Genomic DNA, 21,583 nt, shown 5'->3' with positions numbered 1-21,583 from the left:
GGCATTTCCTATATTCTCTGACTACCTTGGAAAGTCACTGGATAGCTCAGGATGCCCTGGGAGGTTGTGCATTCTACATTTTTGGAGGCTTTGAAGGTAAGACTGGACACAGCCCTGAGCAACCTGATCTGATCCTCTCTGACAGAGCTTGGTTGCACTGGAGACCTCCTAAGGTTCCTTTCAACCTGAATTCTCCTATGATTTTGTGATTTCTTGTTTGAAAAGTATCACAACACAATGGTAAGAGACTCCGGAAGAGGTTTCCCAGAGAAGTTGTGGATGTCCCATCCCTGGAAGTGTTCAAGGCCAGGCTGGATGGGGCTTTGAGAAACCTGATCCAGTGGAAGGTGTCCTTGCTCATGGCGGGGGAGGTTGGGATGAGATGTTCTTTAAGGTCCCTTCCAACCCAAACCATTCCACAATTCTGTGAAATTCAAGGGAAAAGGATATTTCCTTGTAATTGCAGCATGAAAGAAAACATTCTCTTCTCAGTGCCATTTACATCTCATTAACAGACAGAATAAAATCCCATTGCATATTTTGTGTTTATTCCATTAAAAACCAGACGTAAATTGATTTAAATAATCTTAATTTATTCTTTCCTATAAGTAAAATTCTCTTGCAAAAAAAATAATGATTTCCTGGATAATTAAGTAATAACTGGTGCTGGATATTAACTTTAAAAAAAAAAAACCCATAAATAACACTGCTTCCCATTGTCTGGTTATTAAGCTGTTTTCCTCCCATGAGCTCTCAGGTTTTAATATATCCTTGACGTACTGACTGCATTAATAAAAGACTTAACAAGCATCACGCAAAGAGAAAACAAAAGCCAGCAATAAAACCCTACAGCTGGTCCAGCTGGCAAACAAGGTGAAAGAAGCAGTTTTCCTCAGAGGAAGCTTTAAATCTTGCGGGATGGTAACATCTGTACTACCCACTGCAGGATAATGAGTTCAACCAAGGTCGCTCGTGTGGCTGGAAATAACGCACATGCACCCTGGTCCAGACATGCAGGAGGCCACTGCCTGATTTGTGAAGCTTCATTATTTGAAGTGTTGGAGGAAGCCTGTTGTCATGGTCATTTATCTCCTACGAGTGGAGCTCAGATAAAATTTTATATGTGCAGAATGACCAAGTGACAAGAGCCCTGGCTGGAAGCAGATGATAGATCACCTTCCTCTGGGCAATGCCAACCAGCTCATATTTACAAGCAAGAATCAAAATGAAAACGGGATCAAAACATGTAAAAACACGTAGTGCTTTGCAGAATTAGGCAATTTCAAAGGGGACAGGAGTTTCATTCCACAATCTTTTTTCATGCTCTGAAAATTACAAGCATTTTCTATTTAATTTTATTATTAAATATTCATGCTTATTATTTTTTTTCACTTATTCTATGTCACTGAGTATTTACAGGCAGTTTACACCACCTGAAAGATGTATAAGAATACAACGAAGTATTTTATAACATAAATGAATAGTCTACTCAATGGAAGAGAAAATGTACTGGAACATCCACAAAAGCCACCATTTTAATTAATCTCAAACTATATTAATAACTATGTTGCTAACCGGAGATAAAAAAGAGGTTCTTGTCCAACTTCCAAACCAACAGTACCATCCTCTCTTTTCCTGGAGAAAAAGTTGTTGTGGTACCTTCTGTTTGTTTTTCATACCAGCCTGCTATTTTGAAGCCATAGGGAGTGAGAATGAGCACCCCCCATGGGATTTGTGACCCATGAACTCCTCACAAAGGGCTCGAGAAGCAAGAGACAACCTCGGCTGTTAAGTAAGAAAGGGAGTCAAGTGAATGCAAATGTGAATTATATAGTAATTATAATATAAATAGGGCCCAGAGATTAAGTCTGTGCATGCTTTCAAACAGCAGAAACTAATTTAGGCTCCATGAGCCTCAGGAAAAGTTCCAAAAGGTCACATTTTGCCTGGAAGCACTAATTACAGCCTCCCGCTACTGGGTATACAAAACCCCAAGCGTTTTGTGGTAATCATCCTTGTATGGGAAACCACTCTGGTCACAACAGATAACAGTCACCCAGCGACCTAATATGTGAGCAACCACGGGGAGTGCCCTCGGGGCACCAGCACTGCTGCTGTGCTCATTTAGCATCCAGCCGGGTGGGGACCTGCAGGCACATGGCTGGGTCATGCCTGGCTCCTGGAGGCCCTTATCACATTGCAGGACATTTAGCTGCACTTTGACATTACCTCCGTGCTTCTTCTGCATCCTGGATTTTGTTAGACAGGTATTTTGGCTGGGATGTCTGGACTGTGTGATTGCACAAGGACAGCACCTCTTGGGGATTGCCTGTCCTGCTCTAGCCAGACAGGTAACACCATGTTCAGACACCCACAGCACACGTTGTCAAACACTGGCTTTCTGCCCCTTGCTGTAGACCCCAGAACCAGGACAAGGGCAGCTCAGATAGTTAAGAAAACCTGAACCCCCATGAGCTTCACATCAAGAAATAAGTAGCAAAAATTTGTTGTAGTATATTAAGATACTTGCTGGGATCTAAAATAACATTAAATCTGAGCCAACAAATGAAAACCATATTTTATTTTTGAATAATATAGACTATAGGTACCACTCTACTCTGGCATGCAGCAGTAATAAGCTGCAGACATGAAGTGGCCCATAAAATACTCCCAAATGATTCTTGTGGTGGTCCTGTGCAAGGGCAAGAGTTGACTTCAATAATCCTTGTGGGTCCCTTCCAACTCAGGATATTCTGTGTTTCTATGATGATGAAATCCTCACTCCAGGCTCCCTAAAACATTGAATTGTGCATTCTCATCCCTACCTCAGGGATCCACTTGGCCCCATCCCAGCATGTCCCACTCCCTTGCGAGATCAGAAATGTTTGTACAATCATCCAGTAAAGCAGCAGAGCAGCTTCTTGAACTGATCTCAGAAGAAAGAAATAATGTTATGTTTAATTTTCATTCAGTTAAGCTCCTGGGCCCAGCACGGAGTGAGCCTGTTTGTGGCACAGGGAGCAGATTGGTGAAAAGGCTCCGGAGGTGGACAGAGGATGGAGCTGCCTCTTTCAGTGGCAGCACTGACTTCGACTTCCAGTCTTTGTGGACAGGCAGTGCTGTGTTCCTCCAGGATGTACTGAGGAAAAATACTATGAGGTGCTTTTTAAGGGGTTATTACATTTCACAGCAAGGTGAGGTGGGACACAGAGGTACAATCTGTCAGGGACAGCAGGTAGAAACAACCTTCCCCTTAATGTCCTCCTCCCAATCAACACCTGGGAGTTATTGCTTATGGTTCCTGCAGTAAAGAAAGTATTTAAAGTTGGCTCTCAACCTTGGCTGAAGTGTTCAGAGCTACTCACATGACTATATGGAGCTGTAGCTGGGGCATATCCCAGCGGTAAAATCCAGGAATCAGCATTTCACATAAATTTAAACCAAGGTGTGCCTATTGCACTTCTCTATCCATAGGCTCTTGGTTAATAAAACTCATTTTCTAGGCTAATACTTATTTCAGCATCTAATTAGCTCTCTTTAGACCTCAACAACATAATTTATCTTGATCCTCACCAAAGCTCACCTGAACTGCCAAGCTCTGGCCCTCTTAGCAGGACCAGCTGCACTTAGAAAGCATTTCCTTGAATTTCAGTAGGAAGTATTTGGAGACTCTAAGATGCTTTGCCCTTACCGTGATGGGCAGGTTTATGACATTATTAGTTGACATTAAACACGCACGCTTCAGAAATCTTGCCAGGCTTTCTACCAAACTAAGTAGGGATTAAATGTATATATTTTCTTCCTGTTCATTTAATGTTTGTTTCAGGCCCTGGAGTGAGATATTTGCATGCACAACCACAAGCTTTCCCCGGACATCTACCAGAGATGCCCTAAGTCACAGGGAGTAGTCACCTGAGAAGGTTAAAGAGGAACTTCAGCATCTTCATCTCCCAAAAGCAAGAAAAAGAGCTTTTACCATTTTAACTTGGGTATTATGAACAGAGAACAGTCCTAATGAAGCACCATCCCAGTATTGTTTGACAAGCAAATGCGTTTTTTTCCCTGTTCGAATCCTTCTTAGAAGCTCAGTGCTTCCATATCACCCAGAAGGAGCAAACTGCATACACATTTAAGGACCCTCCATGCCAAAAGCCACAGGAAGATACTCCCCCTTGCAGCTGCACTGGGTCTCCCCGAGACCATGGCACACTCACAATGCTGGGAAAACATATAACACATAATGATGTCCTTTGAGTCAAAATGGGTTATTATACTTTTCATAGCTGCTTTACTACTGTGATAAAATCCAATCCCTCATCCAAGAGATCGTTGCCTGTCTCCAAAGGCACTAAGTGACGCTCCAGGGGCATGGGAAGCTGGTCTTGCTGGAGTCCCATCCCTCAACATGCCAAGGGGCTGCTGTGGGTGCCTCCAGCTCCTGCTGCAGCTGCTGGGAGTTAGAAGCATCCAGCACCTGGGAGGACTGGCCCCACACTTATTAAGGCCTGTGGTGTAATTACAGACTCGTTATTGAATTGCTAATGAGACAACGCCTCTCGTGGAGCTCTGAGCTAACAGCAAACGTCTGCAGCCATGCCTTGTTAACTCTTCACTCCAGTATGATTTAATCACTTTACATGCTGCTTTTGTTACAGCAGTGCTCTCCTGCATACCAATAGCTGGGTTTCTGCTTGGAAGGTTTCTCTGAAGTGAACAGACCGAAGATTCACTGAACCTTTCAAGACCGCTCTGGTAGTTTATCCATCCGGGAGCCTCTGTGCTCCTTATTGTCACTGCACATCTGAGCACTGCAGTCAGAAATGGACTTTATTTTCACAATACCTCAAGGAAGATGGAATTACAAGACCTGGTTGAGTTCCCTAAAGGAGCTAGTGACAGCAGAAAAAATCAAACTCATGTGTCCTAACTAGCACTTGGCAGCTGGTTAGGACTTCTCAGACCACTGTCTTGGAACTCTGCATGTAGATATGGATCAACAAATTAAGACAACTATTATAAGAACCACCTGTTTGTAAGTATATGTATCGTAGGTGTCCACATCCAACTTAGGATTTAGAGAAGCCAACCATGATTATTTTGTAACAGAAAGGCAAAAAAAGAAAGCAATCCACCTACTTTTTGCAGACATATTTGCCTAAATATTGAGCTGTTTTATAGTTCATAAATAGCCCAATATATCCAGGGAAGAGCTAAGCTGTGTACTTTCATTATAGATTGCACTGATGTTTACCTGAGGATCACAACTGCTAATTACAATCTGGCTCCAGGAATGTTATTGATGAGACTGTGATAAGCTGTAAGATTTCTACATGATATGTAAGACAATATATAGGCAATGCAGTTAGATGTAAAATGTTGCTTTATGAACTTTTGCTTTGTGAATCATTGATTTACGGCTCCCGAAAGCTGCTTGTCCATAGTTAGTAAAGAAAAAAAAAATATCCTCATCTCCAGATTTTCCATTGCTTTCCTAGGATGGTAGGTCTGGCCCAAACTGCACAGGTTAAAAGGTCTGACTGAATCAAGGAACTGAGAAAGATGTAGAAAGAGGTTCATTATTCTCCTGCCTGAAGGCATGAACCAACCTCTTATTGCAGGAGCTGGGCAGACATGTCCCTGATGGGAACATCATTGCAAAAATCCTGGAGAGGGTAATTATCCACCATCCACTGATGGAGACAGGCTACAGAAGGACATACATTTCTGGTCTGCTCCAGGAGCCTGTGCTGCTTTTCCTTGGAGTACTGTCTTGCAATATGAGGAAGGAAATGGGGGTCATAATAACTTGACTCAAGATGTGTCCATAGGCAAACCACTAATTCTCACTGTACCTCTGCTCCCCACTTGGTAAAAGCATGAAAATCACCTGGGGAAAGGTTGCAAAGGGCTTATTATATCTTTGCATAATTCAAATTAAACATTTAGTGCAGAATTTATTTTGCCAACCATAAAACTTCTATTGCCTCTTCCTGTATCCTGATAAATATCAATATAGGATTACCCTGAGATACTAAATAATATTAAGGTCAAACTGTTCAAAGAGTCATAGATGTACAAATTACTGCCAGAAATGTCTGTTTGACATGTTTTTCTCATTTTGATGGAGAATCTGAGGAAAAATGGGATTTGACTTGCTCAGGGTGAAAGACAAATATCATGATCTTCATGAAATTTCTTCCAAGGCAGAGACTTTTATTCATAAAGTAAGTCCTTAGCAGTAGAAGCCCCTATTTTTTTTGATGAATGTGACAGACAAAATTTTCTCAAGAGTGATATGCTAGAACTTGTACATTTTTGTGAAGATATTTATTGATTAAAACTCATACTTCTGGGATTTTATGTGATTTTCAGGGGAAAAAAGTTCCCCAAACTCAGCATTACAAAAAGCACAGACTGAATCTATAAGAAGATGGGCAAAATGAAACATTACTTTGCTAGTGAAATTCATCATCAAATCTATGTGATTTATTGGTTATAATTTAGCTTTTCTTTGGAATTCATTCAAGCCCATCCAAATCAGCTGGTAATACCACCAGAGAATAAAATACTAGGAGATTTTCCAAAATATGTATCTCTTCAAAAAGGACAACGTCTGTATGCAGTAATGGCATCTGAGTATAGCCACAATAATAGAAACAATGCCCAGAATTTTAGGTTTGTTCACATTTAAAAGCAAAATAAAAATAATCCTGGGGCTTAAATCTTGAGCTGAGCTATGCCAGTGGTGCTGGTGTTGGATGCTGGTGCTTCAAAGGATGTTCCCACCCACCCAGCTGCTGGCTGAGCTTATCTCACGCTGTGCAGCACTGGGCTATGAGGCAGCATTAATGAGGCAGCATTAATGAACCAGTTTTCCCACTTTTCTGACCACCTCCAGCCTCCTTTAAAAGTTCTTTTCACACAGGAGTGTTGGCTAGGGGTTTTTAGTAAAAAGCCCTTCCCATGTTATTAAAAGAAATCAGGAGAGGGGCTAGTGGGCAATCACTAACCAGGTTTAGAAAGGTGGCACTGATCAAGGACATGAGCCTTTGTTTGGCTCCTGGTCCCAACAAGCATAAATGCTGAGCTGATGCATTCTCCTAAAGCAGCCCTTGTGTTAATCCAATGATTTCACTCAATTCCTTTTGAGGAATTCACCCACACTAGATTCACCCACACTAGAAATTTCTCTGTATATGGCAAACTCCAGAAGTACCCTACATTTCAGACTTGTATCATCCGTGTGGGCAGGAGCTTCTGCTTGTGCCCACGTCAGTGGGAAGAACAACCTAGATACCTAAAAGGATTCCAAAATGTGGGTTTAGACCTCTCCATACTGGAAGGCTGAACTTTGCTCTAGATTATATGGCATTAAAATGTATTCAAAAGCAAAGTCGGGACAACCTGCCACAAAGCAGAGCCAGAACATTCGATGAAACTTGGTAGTGAAAGTCTTTGCTGACTTTAACAAAAATCTGGAAAATAGAAGAAATGTAGAATAACAAAAGGACTTTTTAATGCTCAGCCTAAGCCTATTAAGTGAGAGCAGTAAGTAATGCTCCTAAGTGTTCCCATGTCCAGATCGTATTTCCACCAAGAAGGAGTAAAGAAGATAATTAAATCCTCAAGAAACAGTTCAAGCAGCTGAGACGTTTATAGTTACATGCTGGCTCTATAAAGAACAAATTTGCAGCACTTGTCTTTAAAACTCATAAAACCACAGACAGAATGAGTTACATGTACAATGGCATGAGGAACTTGACTCAGTTGTCACTAATTGGGTTGCATTGCTTCTTCATTAGTATGAATCACTCTCAAAGGAGATCCTTAAATTGCTAAGTTTTTCTATTCAGTGCTTTTGCACCACTTGTTATCTGTGAATGGGACTGAAACACGATTTTATCTGGCAGGACGTAAGACCTATAAATCCTGTTTTAAAAGATTTCCCAGACCTACAGGCATCCAGGGCCAGGAGTGCAGTTACAGAGTTGCTGTCATTGCTGTCCTGGGGAAAAGCAGACATGTACCCAGATAAATCCCTTTCCTGTTGGTTCTTCAGGTATTTTATCAAGCACAGCTAAGTTACGACACATAATTTTGCTCTACAGCTGCAGAATTACCTGCCAGGAAAGGGAAACATTACTTCATTCCTGCTACCTGTCATTACTGATCTACACCATCTAGGCTAAGCTACCAAGAACCCCAGTGCCAGAGACGACATCCAAATCACGTGATAATATTTTAACATTTTTGTTAGAAGAGCCTATTTTCTTTTCTCCAAAGACAGAGACAGCTTTAAAGTCATTTGACCTGCACAGTACTGACAGTAAAGGATACCAGTCAGCTACAAACACAGGTTTGTAGCAGAGATAATCTTCAAAGAGACGGGATAAACAGTAGTGATTTTATGGTATTTTGAAACAAAACAATCTCACTGTTTCTGGAAAAGTAGGAAGGATCTGAGATCTATAGAACATGACAGAGTTCCCTGTTCAGTTACAGTGTTGTTTCTTCTCAAAGTGAAAGCTGATTTTTCCCAAACTGGTCACTGAATGAAGGATAATACACAGTGCAGTGGCAAAGGCACCTCTCTATCACCAGCAACAATGCCAAGCATGAGACAATTGTTTTCTCTTAGCCCTCGTTACAGTCCTCTCCCCTCTGTGTAACTACCAATTTTCTTTGTGACATCCCTAAAAATTATTAATCCTTTCCTGATAACCCATGATTATGGAGAACTTTAATTAGCAGCCTGGTAGCCATTCCATGAACAACACCCTCCTCCCCCATAATTTTCACTGTGTATTAAATGGCATTAATTGCAGTAATGTATGCATGTGTCAGAGGACTTGAACTCCAGGTTCCAGAAATCCTTTGCCTGTTCTGTGTGTCCAAGCGAAATTCTTTGTGATTTCACAGATTTTTTATGAGGGTGAAACCACTGCAGCCAAAGCTGCTACATGGAATGTCAGAGTACCAGTTATCCCACAACAGAAATGGTGGCACATCCTTTCTTTGGCCTCTTTGGACAACCTCATTAGGACTCAGGTTTTAATAGTGCTACACTGGGGAGTAAGGAATCATTGAAGACTGAGTGCACCTGTGTAAAATGGAAATACTGAAACATTCCACAGCTGACTGCAGTGGTAGTTATTGACAAGGCTTCATCCTTCAGAGGAGAAGGAGCTATCAGCTAAAAATGGGCTGTACTGCTTTACTGGCTCGTGTAATTCAGCCTTGTACCCTACCTGTCTGAGTCCCACTAAAGAAACAGGAACAAATTGCTTTCCACAGCCCACACTTGTAATTTGTTATCCTTTTCTCTGTGCAATTGAATTTTACATCCCATTCCAGATGAGAAAAACCAATACCCAATTAAATTTATGTGTAAAGTAACAAACTATTTCAGATCCTATTTCTGTTTATCTTTAGAAGGAATCAGTGGAGGTGCCTGGGCTGGTTTATGAGAGGAGGCAAAAGTGTAAACCCATATTTTATGATGAAAGTGACAGTAGGAGTGACCTTGGTCCAGCAGATATTGCTTTTTCAACAGTGTCTAGAGGAGATAATCTAACAGCAACCTGTAAAGCATCATGTTTCCTTATATCCTGCTACAGTAATTCAATCATAAGCATATAAAATTAGATGAAAAATAAGGTAACTAGCCTTCTGGGACTGACTGATTGCAATAAATGTTGCCTCCTGACAGTAAGCATTACACTGTCCTCTTTCAAGAGAGGTTACCTTTTATTATAGCACACTTTTCTCATTTCATCCTGTGCCAGGCAGCAATGCTGTTAAACATAGTCTGTAGGACCGCAAAATTTTTTTAAGGCAATTATATTTTGCCTTTAAAGTACCACAAGAGAGAATAGAAAACTTCCAGCTCTTGACCTTTGGGATAAAACGAGCAATGTCAGACCTTTCTTGGTTTTTAGTGTTCTTTTTTTTTTTTTAAAGATAGATATTTTCCTTTCCCCTGCCTTTCATTTAAGTGTCACTGAGTATTTTATAAGCACTTATTGCTTAATCAAATCTTACAAACCTTGCCATCATTGTAGAGAAGTTCATCTGAGCCACAGTCGTGTCTGTGCCTCTAAACTCATTGAGATTTGCAATGGAAGGTCACAAAGCAAGGGATGGTGGGGGTCAGTCTCTGCCAGTACAGAAATTATTTTTAAGCTATAAATATTTGCCCATGCATTTGTCCTGTAGAGAGCTGAAAAAATAAAATTTTTTAAACTATTACAGGTCAGATCACAGTAAAATAGTTTACTCCCCTTCAAAGATACATATGAGTCTGACATAAAGTCACACACCAGTAACTGCTACAAACACACATTTCTGTAGGTAGTCACAGAGTGCACAGCAAGACCTGAGTTCTGGCTGCTTTTATACAATGTAGATGAAGAAGAAAGAATGAAACAGCAACAGGAACTGTCTGCCACTGTCTGGTCAACAGCATCGACTCCAACTGTGGCTTTTTGCAGAAAGCAGAGATGAGAACTCCTGGCAGAAACCCTTGGGTAGCAGGTGTTGTAAAACAAGCACTTGGCTGTCCTGGTGGGCTGCTGCTTTTCTGCCTGCTTGATAGGCAGGATTCCTTGATACATCCTCATTCAAGCAGCTTTCCCACCTATGTGTCATATGTGTATATGAATAAATAGAATTGCCTTCTAATAGAAAAATTACCAGAGTATGACTAATGATCAGTGATCTAATACTCTGAGAAAGTGAGGCAAAAGCTCTGGCTAAGCAGTCTGAGGAGCTGTGGAAAAGGAATTCTCCTATTAGCGGATCCCAGTGATTCTTCATCAAACCATAACACCTATTTACATGACTGAAGTATGATGGGATGATATTTTTATCCAGAAGTCTGCACTTCATCCAAGAACAGATGTTTCCACTGACCTGACTCACATCTGCTGTAGCAGAAACCAAAGGGAGCTGCCTCTGCTCTAAACGTACCCATAGCAGACATCTGGTTAGATGGGTCCTACACGAAAAGTGCTAAAATGAAATGCTGTTCCTGTAAACTGTTTGCCTGAAAGCAAAGAGGATTGAAAGATCTCTCACTCAGTTATGTAAATAAGGAATAACTCCACCAAATGCAATGTTTTGATATTTTTATAAAATCACTGAAAATAAAAATCCTACCAAGCTTTCTGTATTTTCCTAAATATACATATTTTTTAAAAGTATCTGAATGGAGACACTGACATTAGCTCCATAGCTCAAGCTGTTCTGTATTTGTGTTATAAAGACATTACAGTTTGAGAATTTAGTCCTGAAAAATGAAAATTCAGACAAAGATATATTCAGCAGATGTAAAGAGATTTAACTCTAATGACCTTATAACTGAGGTATTGTTTACAGCAGATGAGAATCTGGCCCACAGTTTATTATGCAAAATCATTATCTTGTGCACTGGATTAATGAACACACTAATACAATTCATCAATCTCTTCAGGTATCATTGCAAGTTTTTGTGAATGAGATATAATGTAATCATATCACCTCATAACTGTTGATAAGATCCTTTAGAAACCTTAATCTTGTTATGCACAAATGCTTCTAATTACAGTAAAACAATTATCTTGGTGCAAAGGAAATGGACACATTCTCTGGTAGCTGCTGACAGCTGTTCTTGAAATGAAAACAAGAGGAAAAATATGCAAGGTTTTTCTTTTAAAGGGACAAACTTCATAAATATAATAATATTTACTACAGAACCGAGTGTTTATTGACCAATGACACTTCTCTGGGTATGTCTGCCATAACTATGGATTCAGATTTACGGGTAGCCCATTAACTTAATTAGTGCATTGAACTTTTAATGCTATTTTTCTGTACTGTGTTGTCAGATATTTTTTAATATCTCTAAATGCCTCCAACATGCACTCTGTTCTTCTCTCTTAGGGGAAGAACATGTTTTTACAATTGTCCAAAGCCAGACGTTTTGCTTGATACTATGTTAATCATTCTACTTCTCCACTGTATCTTAGTTATTTCCCATTTTGCCACCTCAGATATTCCTGTTTTATCCTTGGTGTTCACCACAGTTACTGGCAGCAATGGATACTTGCCAGAGAAGGGGCAGTCCACTAGATGAGATTCCTAAGAGCCTGGCCTTGGATGAGGTATCCACAGCTTCTCTCTGTTCCAGTGCCTCACCACCCTCACAGTAAGAATTCCTTCATAATATCCCACTTATACCTATTCTCTTCTCTCCTGAGCTGTTGAAAATAAGGCATTTCTTGTTGGCTCCCTGCTTTTCAAGTCCTGTTTCAGAGGACACACAGCCATCTGAGAAGCTTCAGTCACAGTACCAGATGACTGGGATGTGTGCATTGTGTGTGCAATTTAGGATAATTAAGCAGAATTAAATTACATAGGAATAAATGCTATGGAGTTCTGCATTTAGTCCCAACAGAGCTGGAGGAAACTGACTTTTATGGCTCATCTCCTAAAATGTCTTCTATCCTTAACCTACTGGATATTCTCAGGCATTTTCAACACAGGAAATCTCTGTTGGACCTGTGGATTATGCCAAGTTAAAGTAAATTTATGATGAATGAGCAGTGAAGCACTAGATATTCTGTACTCACACTGTCCATTAGGCACATTTCTGCAGACAGCCTTTTCTTGGCAAACTGTCTTCTCATTGTAACTTACTTTGAATTCCCCTGTTTTTCCACAGTATTGGTTGATGTGTTTGGAACTCAGTTCCAGTCACCCACAGTCAATCCCACCTTGCTGGCTTCTCTCTCATAAACTTTCTGATGTTTTATGTCCTCCAGGTTTTGCTATTACTTTAACTTAAGGATGCTTGGAGTGTCTAGAGGAATGTACCTCTATCTTCAATGGTCACAGATGCACAGAAAAGGGTTGCAAACACCTGCTTTGTAGTTACAAATAAAAATACACAGAAGAAAGAAAAATATTAAGACTAAAGCTTCAAAAGCAATGCGACCCAGATATTTATGGCCAGTCTTTCAAAGTTGCCCACAGGCACACAGGATGTCTAAAGATATCAGTGCTGGCTCTAAATCCTACCCTTGGGCACAAAAACTGCAATAACAGAAGCCAACATACCTTCGCATGTCAGGAGGAAGTATTCCAGATTGCGGCTGAAGGATGCACTGAAGTAAGTGCAGTTTTCAATCAGATCACAGGACAGGCACTGCCTGTTGAAGTTTCCATTTGTGCTTGCACTGAAAAGGTTAATACAAGTCCATGAAGGTCACTGAGCAAATGCTGTCTGAAAGCAACACTACTTGAACCTTACGGTAGAACAAGAAAATGAATGTAATGTGTCCAACATTAGTAAGAGACAGAGCATTTCCATTTGGTTGAGTTTAAATAGCAGTAATGGCTTTTTTTTTTCTCCTGCCTGAATGAAGAATATATAAATGGATACTGATGTCATTTTGCAAGGTCAGGTGGTATTGAAGGAAAGTATAGTTTTTAAAAGAAAATGATGGTTGCAATTGCACAAGAGGAAGTCATAATTTGGTGGATGAAGGCATGAAACAAAGGAGCAGGGTTTCTACACTTATAACAGACAATAAAGAGCTGGAATTGCTTTTTTAAAGTTTCTTACTGGTTGCCTTACTGGTCTGATTTGCTTGCTTCTGCCTCAGAGGCTAAATGCTTTTTTGCAGTTTAAACAGTAGTTCTTATAGCATCCAAGCAGAAAGGAGAGATTGCATTTAGGGATCTGTTGCTAAAGAAGGTAATGTGGCCTGTCCATATGCTCAGAAGTGCTTCTAAAAGTCTACTACATGTTGAAGAATGAAATACTGATCATTAGCGAATATTAATAAATGACATTTTGCACCATTATAGCATTCTGAAACTTCAAGAATATTAACTAATAGATCTTTCCAGTATTACTGTAAAGCAGGTGAGTGTTTTTTCCTACCATTTCAAGAGATGGGGCTGAGCAACCTTTTTAGGGCCACAGAGACTGAAATGAGTAGATCTTGGGTTCTTGTTTAGGCTCAGATTGTGTCTCTGACTTAAATCCTAATTACATCTACTAAGTCAGACACAAAAAAAGAAAAAGCTCTAAGTGAATCTTCATCAGATATCAGCTACCAGTGCTCCAGTGGAGCTCTGTCAATGAACATATGCAAAGGCTGATGCTTTTGGGTTGGGACAAGAGACAAACTACAGCACAGGAAACCGACTCCCCAAAGTGAGACCAAGATCACTATAATCAAAGTAAGGTTAAGGATGAGGTCAAGGACACTGAAATTTTGGGCATCTCTTTCTCTGTTACCTATGTGGGGAGGTGAGGCTGATGAGGCACCAGGGTGAGATTCGTGCCAATCTGAGGAGGGGTGGAAACACTTTGTCTCATGCCAGCAGCTCTTGAGCAGCTTTGCCTGGACTCAGTTTTTAAAGTGAGATTTTCTTCTCATTTCAATAGAAATGAAGGGTTAAGATATATTTTTTTTTTTTTCTTTTCTTCTAGAAAATAAACACTGAGCTGAGCTACTCTCAAAAAACTGGGGAGTGCAGTGAACAGGCATAGAGGTCTTAAAAGGGAAAAATGATTTGACTACAGGTAATTTAGTTCACTCTATTTTCCTTCCCACTGAGGAAAGAGAAAGGCATGATACCATGTGAGAGAAGGAAATTGTACTGACTGTTGTTTATCAGACAATGCCATTGCCAACTCTGCCCTTCATTGCAGATGTTGTGATGGCAGCAGAGTGACTGAGAAGAAAAATAAGACAAGTGGAATAATGATTCGAAAATGTTTGTTGAAAAGTTTGTGTTTCCTCCCCTTTGTAATCTGCTTCCACAATACTTCACAATAGCTACACTAGCAATAGCTTATTATAAAGTCGTCTTTTACTCATCAAACACTTAGGGAGGATACTGAACTCTCCTGGAACTGCAGAAGAAGGTCTGTAAACATAACACACTGTTAACTCTTTTCAGTTTTGTGAAGAGGTGAGCTGCTATCAAATTTCCATGAAAACGGCTATCTGAAAGTATAAGAACATTTTATACCATTAGTTTATGTAATTCTGAATTCTTCCTAGGGTGGAAAGTTTTGTGACAGTCAATCTTAAGACCAATTTAAAATTGGCATTACTATGAGAAAATTGCTAAATGTAAAACATTTCCAAATGTCAAGAGCTTTTTTCACTATGGTTATGCTGTTTTGTCTATTCCAGTGACACACTGCAAGATCTTGCAATGCCACTAAAGACAAAAACTTAAGAAACTGCTTCTGTTGCAATTGCTTATGTAATGATTCGTGTAAGACTGAAGAAATGGGAAATTCTGTATGTGAGGTTAGTAAGGCACATACCTGTATAAATGTCTCCTCCTTGGTAAATCTTCTGTGCTGTGGAAATAACTGTGGGGGAAAAATCAAAAAGGCAATTGTGCTTAGAAGTACCTCATGCAACAACATCTTCATTCACATCATCATTTTCCTGACCTTGTAAAGCAAGGAAAGTTTAAACTGAATTAGAAAAACATAGAGAGGGACACATCACTGCAGAGGCTCAAGCAAGGATGTTGTAGAATGCACTGCAGTTAAAACAAGCATGGAAAAGTTTGGGTCCTAAACTGGTCCTGTCAGTGAACCAAAAAGGATCAAGTGGACAAATGAGAGACATCCACATTTTTACATTAAGATTTATGGCTCAGAATTTCCTTTAAATGTTTGTTTGGTTTGTTTGTATTTTGTTTAGAACCAGTTTTAACTCCTGTGACCACCTTTTATTCTTTGCGCAGTTAAATAGCAAACCAGGATCTGACGTGAAACCCATTGAAATATCCTCTTAGAAAAGGAAGGCAGAGTATGAAGCAGAGGAACACTTCATTGTCCCTGTTTTGCACTGACACTGTGATGAGCTCCTTTCTGGATGTTTATCCCAAAGCCCTGTTGTGCAGTGGCTTCCGAAGGCAATACAGAGATGCTGCTGGAGGTGGCCAACCTCAGTCCAACACGTGGGGATGAACTGATCCCCCAGATGTCATTTCATGTGAATAAGGATGGACCACAGGAACAAATACAGCATCCATGGGGTGAATAATATCAGGAAGCATATTCATCCCTGCTGATCTGCTTCCAACGAGCTGCACTTGCCCAGGCATACACTTGGAGTGCACAAACTGTACGCGTTGTTTTCTGCTTGGCTTGCCAGTTAAAATGCAAATAAGACTTTGGTGCCAGTTTGCTGCTTAGACCACTCCTGGAAGTGTTCAAGGTCAGGTTGGATGGGGGCTCTGGTCCATTGGAAGGTGTCCCTGCCCATGGTAGGCAGGGAGTTGGAACTAAATGATTTTTAAGGTCTCTTCCAGCCCAAGTCATTCTGTGACTCTATGTTTCTATGATTCTATATTGTACTGAGTTATTGGCAATTGAGAGCATTCAAAACCTTGAAGAAGCATTGTGCTTTTAATGATAACTCAAAGTTTATTATATTCCAGAGACTTTTTACTCAAGTTTCAGTGACATTAAGTAACTCAGAGGTGAGAACCTCACATCCATCTGAAACTTCGCCTGGAAAGGAATCTATATGTTATTTGATTCCAGAAAGCCTTGCAAATATTTTATTATGTAATTTCCTGAAGTGTATTTGAAAAAGTGAATATTTACAGAAGTTATTTTACAAGCACAAAGGGCAGGTGTGAAGAACGGTGGGGTTTTTGTGGTTGGTTTGTTTGTTTTTTTGTTTGGGGGTTTTGTTTGTTTGTTTTGTTTGCTTGTTTTTTTAATTCTACCTAAATACGTTTTTTTCCCCCCCTAATGCATGGATATTTTTGCAGGTCAACAAAGGATTCTTTCTAAAACTGACTATCTAGGTGGTCAATGAAAATAGACTTCTTTCCTTCAGAGGCTAAATTCAGAAGTTGCAGCAGGAGAAATTACTGCTCTGCACAAATATATTTAATATTTGCAGAAAGAGAGGTTTGAACTGTACAGATAAAATCAAAGTAGCACAAGATATATGTAATAGTGTGAGAGGTTAAGCCAAAAGGGAGACAGCTTCTCCTGCTTTCTTATCTCCACCTCATGCTCATACATTTCAGATGTATACACAGCATCGTTGTAACTGACCCCACAGCCCAGGGCTAAACAAGGGAAGACTGATTTGTCAGGCCAACGTTTACTTACATTTTATGCCTCTTTTCATCATATGCCAGTATCTTTGTCACATCCCAATCGCCAGATGTAATAGCCTGTAAGTTGTCGCTGCTACTGTTGGGCTGCCAGACAGAAAAGAATATTAGATTTCTTTACTCTTAAAAGCAGATACCTGAGCACAGCTCCTCTTCTGAAGAAGACAGCTCTTTTGACTCCATTGCCCATGAAAAATAAACCTTGCATCTGCAATTTCCACTACCCCACCTGCTATTTCTGTGAATCTGCAGGCATAGAAATAATGGGGAGTCAGAATCATCTTAACCATAACTCCACTGAAGTTAATTATATGAATTCAGCACAGAGCAGCTTCAAACCCCTTCCTCTAATCCAGCATGCCCACATGCTTCTAATTAATTTTTTATCGCAGGACAGCGATTTACTTATTCATTTACAACTGAGGTGGTATTAAAAAAAACTAAACCAAACCAATGACAATATTTGCAAAGACACGGTTGACCTTTTACTTCTAAGTGTTTAATTTGTAAATTCATGTTATCTCATGCCCAATAAAGCATCATTGAAGTTTTTTTTTTCTTTTATGCACAAGACCTTTCTACATTTGCACCTCCCAGTCTTGCCGGCACAAGCACAGGTACTACTTTTCATTGCTGTCTGCCTCAGGTGGCAGTGAGTGAGTTACCTGTGATGATGACATGGCAATGTGGTAGAACTTTCCACGTCCTCCCTGGGGAATGGCTCGGACAAAGAAAAACTTCCGACCGTCCTTGGAAAAAATCGGCTCTTCGTTCTGTATAAGCAGCAAATTTAAGGATTGTTTTACTGTTCATTTATTGTATTTAGAGTTGCTCAGCACTGCAAACCCTGGTGAAATTAATTCACAGTGAAATAGAAAGTGCTCCTTGACAGCAACCTGAGGCAAACAGAAAGCCCACTGAAAACTGAAGAAAGTTTTGAAGATTATTGCTTCTTGCTCTTGGGAAAGCAGACACTTTTCAGCTGTGGGAAGACGGAGACAGGCAACAAGGAGAGTTTCTTTGCTATAAAGTCAATTCCCATTTGCAAAGCCAAAAGTACACATATGCAGCTGACTGCTTGGGGCAGTTGGAATACAGCCTTTAGAGCTCGTTTGAACCTTGCTGGCACAAGTATGACAAACCCTGTTTACTCTGCTGGAAGAATGGATTTGTTCCTGTCCTGGAGGAAACACAACTAACAGCATCTAACTGCTGTCTTTTTCTCCTGTCTTACAAATGCTTATCTCACTGAATTATTTATGAAGGAGAGGATCTCTTGCAGAACTGTCTTTGACACAGAGCTCCCAGGTGAATGTGGTGATTGACTTTTAGTGGGTGACTAGAACTTTCAACCAGAGATAGAAGAGACTCAGCAGAAGGAAAATCAAACACCACATATGGCAAGCAAGCATCTCCTGGAAGGATGTCTTCTTTTTGTAGAGGAACCCTGAGGCACATGAGAAGTCACTGCATGAGATGGTTGAACAGCAGGCTACAAGGGAAAGCAGAAGGATGGTCCATATGGTGTGACACAGGAGCACTGTACCAAGGGAACTGGCTACATGAAGCTTACTCTGAATCTCGAGTAGCTGGGACTAAATAAAGGGCCAAACCTCTGCTGAACCTCTCCTGTGATATCAGGCTTTTCTGTGGTTGGATGAGTCCTGCCTTCCTTGGCCCAGCTTTGTGGACCCTTCTTCTTCCAGGGAAGTCAACAGGGAGACTGTTGCTCAGCCTCTTCTGGGTCCTCCTTTGGTTTAGTGTTAATCAAACACTGTGGCTTTCTGCTTGGCACGTGCCAAGATACCACAATGAACTGGTAAGAACTTCATTGTTCTGGGAGACCTATGGCTCATACCAACACCTACAGCCAAGGAATAAACATTTTTATTTCTCACAAGCTAGCACATTATTCTTGCTGTATGTGCCTATGCTCCCAGTTCTTTACTGATTAATTATTTTCCACTATTTATCAGATTTATCAATGCTATATTAGGTGTTCAAATTGTTCCTTTTTCCTTTCATTTTCCCCTGCTTAGGTTTTCAGTATATTTTAAAATATGCCCATTTACAGCGTCTTGCAGCTCTAGGAAATAATGGTTTCATTTGTTTCTGACATTGTTCTGGAACCTGAAACATGAAACTCTATATTATTTCCAAATGCCTTTCATAACATGAGAAAACTCATTGAATAATGACTGTGATAGCTCGGGCAAACCTTCTGCTCGACAGGTTTTCTTTTACTGAGGTAAGTAGCAATGATTTCACCCTCCATTTCTATATCTGTGCCTTCTGCATTATATATTCCAGCAATCCATCTCTGCCAGCAAGAGCAGGCATTGTGCAAATGAGTTTGAGGTTCATTCATAGTTACAGGGAAAGGAGCTTCATGGCACAGGTGACAGATGTGAGGTTTTAGCACTGGGTTGATGTTACAAGACGGGCTGTTTGCACATTCCTGTTACTGGAAAGACAACACATTAATACAATCAGAACTTTGTGACAGAGATGATGACAGATCCCAGGTGGTAAATGCAGGGACAGGCTGAAATTCTCTTGTAATAGGATTTTTTACTGTAGGGAGCTACACTGAGCACATTATTAAAATATTCTGCATGTGATATGAATTGTCTGAGCCTTTGGTCGACTATTATTGACTGAATCCCACAACACCAAAACAGAACAGCCCTCCTTGAAAATAATAGAGCAGCTTAATGCCAGTAAAAGAAAATACTTTTACTATGCAGCAGGTAGGGAATGTTTGGAAGTTTTTGCCACAGGAGGTTTATGGAAGCAGCTGGTATCAGAAGGTGCAAAAAAGGGATTGAGAAACTCATGTTTCATTAATAGATCTTAAAGGGAATAGACATGGTTATAGTATCAAATGTCTGTAATGTTTTGGTGTAGATAATGGTGAAATATGAGAGGACTGGACTGCAGAAAGCAGACAGGTCACACACTGTCCTTAAATACATCAGCTGCTGTGCCTGCTAAGGACGGAATGACGGGACAGAGGCAGTGGTGAGATTCCACAGGACACTCCTGAAGTCCTTATGGCTCTTCTTGTACTTTTGCTCAGCCAGATCTCTAAATGGTCAGGAGAAGAAACCCAGGAGTGCCTCAGAGGCTTATCCCAAGTTTGGCAGAATCAGGATGAGTGAGGGGACAATTCTAAATGCAATCTCAGCTTCTGTAGGTCTTAGAGAGGAGCACAAAGTCCTGGAGTAAAGAATAACAATTACACAAAAACAAATAAATTGGGAAATGTCCCAATAATTTAAGTGTCACAGGCCCATAGCTCTGATAAACAGATAGGTGTGACGTGGATCCTTTTAACCCTTTGTATATTGGTAAATGCTTTGTTTAAATCCAACAACAAAAAACCAAACATCCAACATGTGCATCGACTCTACTGGGATAATGAAGTCACCTCCTTTTTAGGGCAGAGGGGGAAGATCTCTTTCCATCTCCTGACACACTCAGCCCCTGGGGCAATGCTGAGCTTCATCCTCCATCCCTGTCTCCATGCTCAGCTGTGGCTGGGTGCACCATACCTGGCCATCTCAGAATGGCACCTGCACCAAAATACAGGGTCATCAGATGGAGAGGAGAGGAACCTGTGCCTCTGGGTACCCATCCCCTCCACTGGATGAAATCAGGACTCTTTGTTTAAGTATCAAAAAGATTTTTTTTGTAGCCAGAAGCTGCTTTTTAGCTCTGGCAGATGACTTTGGGTATTTGAGTTATGGGACTCTGGGTCTTATTTCTGTTGTGTCCCTTGTCTATAGTCCAACATTAGGTCAGTTACGAGATAATTCCATGGCAAAAGGGCTTTACAGGGTGAAAAAGTGGATCTTGTTCATAAGTTTCTCTGAACTCTGTTTTTATTTAAAAGATCTCATTTTGTACTCCCTATTAACTACATGTAAGAATAATTACTGGGTTTTCATGCAAACAGGATTAAGGCAAGGCAGTAATAAAAGAAAGATGGTGTGAGGTGTTCAACATCTCAGCCTTTTGACAGAGCAAGTCTTTAGTTTCAGACTGAGGTCATCTGAAACACCAGTGAAACAGGGGACTGGAAAGTAAAATGCAACCCAAAGAAACTGTTATCAGGGGAGGGCAGCCAACCTACACAGAGAGTTTTGGAGGTTATAAGTCTCTAAACAATTTTATGGTAATCTCCTGATCCTGCCAATGTCAAAACCTTTAAAGGGGGAGTTGCAATTGCACCCTGGTTTATAATTAAATTTTTTTTCCTGGCCACATTCACAATTAAATAAATAAACTAATTAAAATGCCAGTAAAGTTTATTTTCAGCAGGTGCTCAGAAATTGTGTTATTTCTCCCTTGCTGACTCATTGTCTGTATGTGACCATCACTGGTACTACTGGAAAATGGCTTCTTCACAAAAATTGAAACAAAATTGTTT

At 40.4% G+C, this 21,583-nt stretch overlaps 1 protein-coding gene across 4 annotated transcripts in view; it reads right to left on the bottom strand.

The window, feature by feature from the left end:
* Positions 1-21,583, bottom strand: part of DPP6 (dipeptidyl peptidase like 6) — a 547,732-nt gene that overhangs the window by 23,223 nt on the left and 502,926 nt on the right. For all 4 annotated transcript variants that reach the window (XM_027727817.2, XM_027727819.2, XM_027727815.2 and 1 more), the window contains exons 13-16: positions 17,817-17,924; positions 17,147-17,238; positions 15,329-15,376; positions 13,096-13,214 (exon numbers count right to left, since the gene is read on the bottom strand). In XM_027727817.2, coding sequence (XP_027583618.1) covers positions 13,096-13,214; positions 15,329-15,376; positions 17,147-17,238; positions 17,817-17,924 — 367 coding nt within the window. The remainder of the gene's footprint in view (positions 1-13,095; positions 13,215-15,328; positions 15,377-17,146; positions 17,239-17,816; positions 17,925-21,583) is intronic.

This window comes from Pipra filicauda, unplaced genomic scaffold (assembly GCF_003945595.2).
Source record: "Pipra filicauda isolate LSUMZ 115617 unplaced genomic scaffold, ASM394559v2 scaffold1_size10287979_pilon, whole genome shotgun sequence".
Lineage (NCBI taxonomy): Eukaryota > Metazoa > Chordata > Aves > Passeriformes > Pipridae > Pipra > Pipra filicauda.
This window is presented reverse-complemented; position numbering and strand designations above follow the sequence as displayed.